Consider the following 6,464-nt stretch of genomic DNA (forward strand, 5'->3'; position numbering starts at 1 on the left):
TGTTGCTTTTCAGCTTGTTGGGTGAATTCTTGCCTTGGCGTCTGCCCATCTCTTCTTCCAAATGCTCCCTTATGGATCTTCTTTCACCGGATCAGGTCTCCTTGCCTACTTATGTACCTTCCCAGTGCTGGCTCTCCCCAGTGATGGCTCTCCTGGTGCCGAGATCAGATCTCCGTACCCAATGATGGCTCTCCCCAGTGCTGGCTCTCCTGGCACCCAGATTAGGTCTCCGTGCTGGTTGGGTAGCTCTTAGACAAAGCGCCTACCCTGCTAAGTGTAGGCAGGCTATAGAAGCAAAGGAACTCCCACCCGCTTGGTTGCCCTGAGGATTCCGACCCAGTGCCCAGACAGGCTGGGCTGGGTCATGTTATGTGCCAAAAGAGGGCAGGGGCCCGAAGTGGGGAGGGCTCTGGATGCAAACTGGGTGGGATAGGAAGAAAGAGGCAGTATGCAGGGAGAAGAGGCCCTGCAGAGAGCCCAAGGATAGGGGGCTGAGAAAACCTTGAGTTCCCTGTCCGGGGCTGGTGCCGCGGGGTCAGAAACTCACCCCAATTTTGGCTCTCCTGGCGCGGAGAGATCAGGTCTCCGTGCTGGTTGGGCAGCTTGCAAACAAAGTGCCTACCCTGCTTCGTGCAGGGAGGCCATAGAAACAAAGGAACTTCCGCCCACTTGGTTGCCCTGAGGATTCCGACCCAGTGCCCAGACAGGCTTGGCTGGGTGATGTTATGTGTCGAAAGAGGGCAGGGGGGCCGAAGTGGGGAGGGTTCTGGATGCAAGCTGGGTGGGATAGGAAGAAAGAGGCAGTATGCAGGGAGTAGAGGCCCTGCAGAGAGCCCAAGAAGGATAGGGGGTTGAGGAACTTCTGAGTTCCCTGTCCTGGGCTGGCCTGTAAGTAATTTTTGATGCATTTTAAGAAACAGATTAAAGTTACTTTATTCCAGTAGACTGATAGTAAATTATCGAAGCATCTAAAGCTATGGAGTTATAGGTACATTTCTTTCTGACTTGAAATTTATTTTAATTTGTATGTCTTCTATGATAAATATGCATAGTTTTTAAATCAAAAAGAAAATCTTTTAAAAAGAAAACACACATTTGGGTAAAGATGTAGAGTTTGATCTTGGAGAAAAGTATACGTAAATAAAGTTAAAATATATTGTTTGGAATTCTCAAAGAACTGAATAAAATAAATAAAATTTAAAAATGATAATACACATCTATTTTGGAATGGCAAACCTTAAGTAATCACTCTTGAAGTTATAGCGACATTTTCTGTTTACTTTTGAATTACTTTTAAGTAATTAAGAATTTTCACCTTCATACTTTTCATATAAAATTAGAATTAAAAATTTTCTCATAAGTTTCTCTTAAGATATGAGGTAATAAAAATTGGATAAAGAACAAAAGATAGAGAGATATAGTTATAAAACTTTATAACTCTTTAGGATTTTATTATTCTAAAAATTTATTCTTTCTGAATTTTTTTCCTCTTCAGGTAACTTTCAAAAACCAGGCCTCTCGTCCCTACTCCTTCTATTCTAGCCTCATTTCTTATAAGGAGGATCAGACACAAGGAGAAGAACCTAGAAGAAACTTTGTCAAACCTAATGAAACCAAAATTTATTTTTGGAAAGTACAACATCATATGGCTCCCACAGAAGACGAGTTTGACTGCAAGGCCTGGGCTTATTTCTCTGATGTTGATCTTGTAAGTCATTCCTTATTAGGATAGTTATATTATCATTTAAAAGAAATGGCCTTTAAATCTTTTTTTAAAGTGTGTGTGTGTGTGTGTGTGTGTGTGTGTGTGTGTGTGTGTGTTTTGCCTGTGTGCATATCTGTACATCTCAGAAGGAGGCTTTGGATTCCCTGGAACTGGAGTTAGAAACGGTTGTGAGACGCCATGTGGGTGCTGGGAATAAAACCCAGATCTGGAAGAGCAGTCAGTGCTCTTAACCACTGAACCGATTTCCAGCCTGTTTTTTTTTTAATTCTCTATACTAAGAATTTTGTTATTTATCCTAAACACAATGAAAAGTTTTAAAGTGAAGGAAGTATTATCACTTTTCTGTGTTAGAAATATTACTCTGAAATCTACTGTAGAGAATAAATGGTACGTTGCCAAGAGAGAACTTACACTAACACAATTAATGCCCTCTTGGGAACTCTAGGAAAGAGATATGCACTCAGGATTGATTGGACCCCTTCTGATTTGCCACACAAACACGCTGAATCCTGCGCTTGGTAGACAAGTGGCAGTACAGGAATTTGCTCTGTTTTTCACTATCTTTGATGAGACCAAGAGCTGGTACTTCACTGAAAATGTGGAAAGGAACTGCAAGATACCCTGCAATATCCAGATGGAAGACCCCACTGTGAAAGAGAATTATCGCTTCCATGGTAACATAATCAATATATAAATATTCATTCTGAAATGTAGTGTACTTTTTCAAAAGAGCTTTGAGCCAGACATTTGAACAGTATCGAGAAATGAAATCCTGATGAGTATCAGGATTTTCTATGGAGAACAAGGAAGGAAGCTTCAGTGAAATATTTTAATAATCTTCTCTGTTCTTCTCCAGCAATCAATGGTTATGTGATGGATACCCTGCCGGGTTTAGTAATGGCTCAAGATCAAAGAATTCGATGGTATCTTCTCAGCATGGGCAGCAATGAGAATATCCAATCTATTCATTTCAGTGGACATGTGTTCACTGTACGGAAAAAAGAAGAGTACAAAATGGCAGTGTATAACCTCTACCCAGGTGTGAGATAGTTTATTCATTTTTTTCTAGTTTTTGTGTGCTTTGAGTATTTGCTTTAAATGGTGATATAATCAATAAGAAAACAGAGAAGCACCTTTTTGAAATGTCTTATTTTTTCTAGTAATTTTATCTTAACAGAGAGAGAAATAAATTAGCAAATGAACAAGATAATTTCAAGTATATGGAAATTACTAGAAATGAATAATTAGTACCATATAGTACTTTCCTAAGAATCTTTTGTCATTTCCCCCTTAAAACCTACATGACACCAGTAGTTATCAAGACTAATTTGCTTATGCATGTAACTAATATATTGGTGAAGCACTAATGAAAGTGTTGATAAAAACACAATATTATTTTAAACAGTATATTTGTGGGTACATGTGTGTCTATGTGTGTGAGTGTGTGTGTGTGTCTGTCTGTGTTTGTGTTGGTATGCACATATAAGCGCCTGGTGCCCACGAAGACCAAAAGAGATGATCAGAACCCCTGGAACTGTAATTACAGGTAGTTTTGAGCTGCCTGACATCTGTAGTAGATATCAAACTCAAGAGCACTAGCATTCTTAACCTTCGAGTCACCTGTTCAGCTTCTCCCCTCCTTCCAGCTTCTTGCAACTTGAGATCCCTTTGCCTAGTACTGTGGACCCAAGATGATCTTACTATGATTTCTCTTCCCCTTGAAAGTAACATTTGGTCAATAGTAAAGACACCTATAGTATTTTTCAGAGCAAAAATGTACACAAAAAGTCTCGCACTTACTGAGAGATCTGAGAATGATGGAACTGAATTTGGTAGCTTATTGTGATAATACATATTGTAAATAAGTCAATGTATTTTATACTCATTTTTAATAAAATAATTTTTGTTTCTTTTGATTTTAAAAGGAGTTTTTGAGACAGTGGAAATGCTACCATCCAGAGCTGGCATTTGGAGAGTAGAATGCCTTATTGGCGAGCACTTACAGGCTGGAATGAGCACTCTTTTTCTGGTGTACAACAAGCGTGAGTAAAACTCACTAAATATTCAGTCTATTTCTATACAACTTTACTCCTTTTTGAAGTGGTTGTCTTTGTCAAGAAATAAATACAAAGCCGGGCGATGGTGGCGCACGCCTTTAATCCCAGCACTCGGGAGGTAGAGGCAGGCGGATCTCTGTGAGTTCGAGACCAGCCTGGTCTACAGAGCTAGTTCCAGGACAGGCTCCAAAGCCACAGAGAAACCCTGTCTCGAAAAACCAAAAAAAAAAAAAAAAGAAATAAATACAAGCTTGTATTATTATTAAATTTAAAATGAATATTGGTGATAGAAACCATTAGAGTTCTCAGAGGAGGATGAAACTTTGTACCCTTTGAATATGAATCTATGGTATGTAACAAACTGGTGCTTAAACAGTCTTAAATTTCACAGTAGTAGATTTTGGGACTTAATTTTGATTCATTTATTAACGATAACTGACAAACTTTACATGGAAGAGTTTGGGGATATAATTTTAAACAAGGTAAGAGAAACATCACTTAGCTAAAAGTAATTAATGTATCCTTGTTTTCATGGTTTCTGTGTCATTTATAGCTTCTGTGTTTGATTTCAGAGTGCCAGATTCCTCTGGGAATTGCTTCCGGAAGCATCAGAGATTTTCAGATTACGGCTTCAGGACACTATGGTAAAATATTATGATTTTTGTTTTAAGAATCTGGGATGATAATTTTTTTCATTCCTGTTAGAGAGTTTCAAATAATCTACTTCTTTCCATGCTTTTCTAATATATATATATGGATGTTTTGCCTACATATACATCTGTAAACCACTGGCATGCCTGGTGCCTGTGGAGACCAGAAAAGGGCATAGAATTCCCTTAAACTGGAGTTACAGGTGGTTGTGACCTGCTTTGAGGATGCTGGGAATTGAACCTGGGTCATTCCCAACAAGTGCTCTTAGTTCAGGCCACTTTCATTTCTTACCTAGGCAATGGTACTAACTCCTGAAATAGCCTTCCCACTTTAGTGCTGTTCCCATGAGTTCATTATACTTAGCATAGTAGGAAGCTACATTTGCTTCTGAACAGTTTTATTAAAGCTTTAATAGAGTCTATAAAATTCTTCACACATTATTCTAGAATAAGGGTTTACAGATCATTGTCTTTAGGTCCATTACCTATTTTCATGAGTTAAGAATAATTTTCAGGTTTTAGTGTATATTACTTATCCAAAATTATAGCTTTCATTGTGACATTTTTGTTTTCTGATTTGAATACAATGTACTTTGATTCAACTCTATTATCCTGTCATACTTCTCTTCCCACTTTTCCAGTCTGCTTCCTTTTCCCAGATAGTTAACTTTTCTATTTAAAGAAAACTATTACACTTATTTATGTGTGTGTGCGTGTGCACATGTCTATGTGCATATATAGAAGTCAGAAGACAGCCTACATGAGTCTTTTCTCTCCTGGTATGTAGATCAATTTCAAGTTATCAACCTTAGTGACAAGCACTTTTACTCATTGAGACATCTCACTGGCCCAACTTTTCCATTTTTAGATGACTTAAAAAAGTTTTAAGTGTTAAATATGACATGTTAAAATTATAAAATTCAAGTTGAAATGTCTGTGAAAAGTCTTATACTGCAACACAGTCACACACATTCATTTACATAGCATGTATGGCGGCAATGGCAGTTATGTAGTTAAAAAAAGAGACCATATAATATGCCACTCTTAAAGTACTTGCTATCTAGCCTTTGATATAAAATGGTTTGTCAAAGCTCTACTTTAAAGGAGAAAGAAAGAAAGAGTTTTGGGTATTATTTGAAGAGTTTCTTGATGGAAGTATCATGCTTTTTATTTCTTTTATTTTCTTACTATTCTTTAAAATTTTCTGACTAAATTTTCTGACTTTTCTGTAATAAATGTACATTACATGATAAAGAAATATTATAGTACCACTTGTAGAGTGCATATATACCTCAGTGGTAGAGTACTTGCATAACACATGCAAGGGCCCAGGTTAATTCCCCAATATTGCCTCCCCATAAAAAGTAGAACATGGAATATGCAACATCAAAAAATAAATCCTTTAAACAGTAATCAGTACTATGATACTACAAAACTTTTATGCTTTTCTCTATCTCTTCCATGAGGATTAACCTTCCTTTAGAAAATACTGTTTTTCCAAAGATTTTAAGATAATTACAATAGAATATATAATAATGTAATCTTTCTCTTCTTCCTTGGACAAAGGACAGTGGGCCCCAAACCTGGCAAGACTTCATCATTCTGGATCAATCAATGCCTGGAGTACCAAGGAGCCCTTTTCATGGATCAAGGTCAGAAAACTATGAGAAATATATCAACATTCAACACGTTCAAAACATTATATATACCCTTTTATTCTGTAGCCTCTCCTATAAAACATCAGTTTACATACGAGGAAACTGTAAAATAGAATGACTTATTAATTTGTGTAAAAATATTCAAAAAGGAATTATTGGTGTGGTGGCTTGAATAAAAATGACCCCCATAGGTACATAGACACACTACTGGGAGGTGTGGCACTATTAGGAGTAGTTGTGACCTCGTTGAAGGAAGTGTGTCAATGGGGGTGAGATTTATTTATTTATTTATGTATGTATGTATGTATGTATTAAAGATTTTTGCCTCCTCCCTGCCACCGCCTCCCATTTCCCTCCCCCTCCCCCAATCAAG

The 6,464-nt window shown here is 37.5% G+C and overlaps 1 protein-coding gene across 6 annotated transcripts in view; it reads left to right on the top strand.

The window, feature by feature from the left end:
* Window positions 1-6,464, top strand: part of F8 (coagulation factor VIII) — a 155,386-nt gene that overhangs the window by 97,416 nt on the left and 51,506 nt on the right. For 3 of the 6 annotated variants that reach the window (XM_026777787.1, XM_005370664.3, XM_026777788.1), the window contains 6 exons: window positions 1,496-1,708; window positions 2,172-2,400; window positions 2,583-2,765; window positions 3,652-3,768; window positions 4,356-4,427; window positions 6,000-6,085. In XM_026777787.1, coding sequence (XP_026633588.1) covers window positions 1,496-1,708; window positions 2,172-2,400; window positions 2,583-2,765; window positions 3,652-3,768; window positions 4,356-4,427; window positions 6,000-6,085 — 900 coding nt within the window. Of the gene's footprint in view, window positions 1-1,495; window positions 1,709-2,171; window positions 2,401-2,582; window positions 2,766-3,651; window positions 3,769-4,355; window positions 4,428-5,999; window positions 6,086-6,464 lie in introns of those variants that run through there. The other 3 variants (XR_003376668.1, XM_026777789.1, XM_026777790.1) reach the window with 3 other exon arrangements.

The sequence above is a fragment of the Microtus ochrogaster genome, unplaced genomic scaffold (genome assembly GCF_000317375.1).
Source record: "Microtus ochrogaster isolate Prairie Vole_2 unplaced genomic scaffold, MicOch1.0 UNK85, whole genome shotgun sequence".
NCBI classification, from domain to species: Eukaryota; Metazoa; Chordata; class Mammalia; order Rodentia; family Cricetidae; genus Microtus; species Microtus ochrogaster.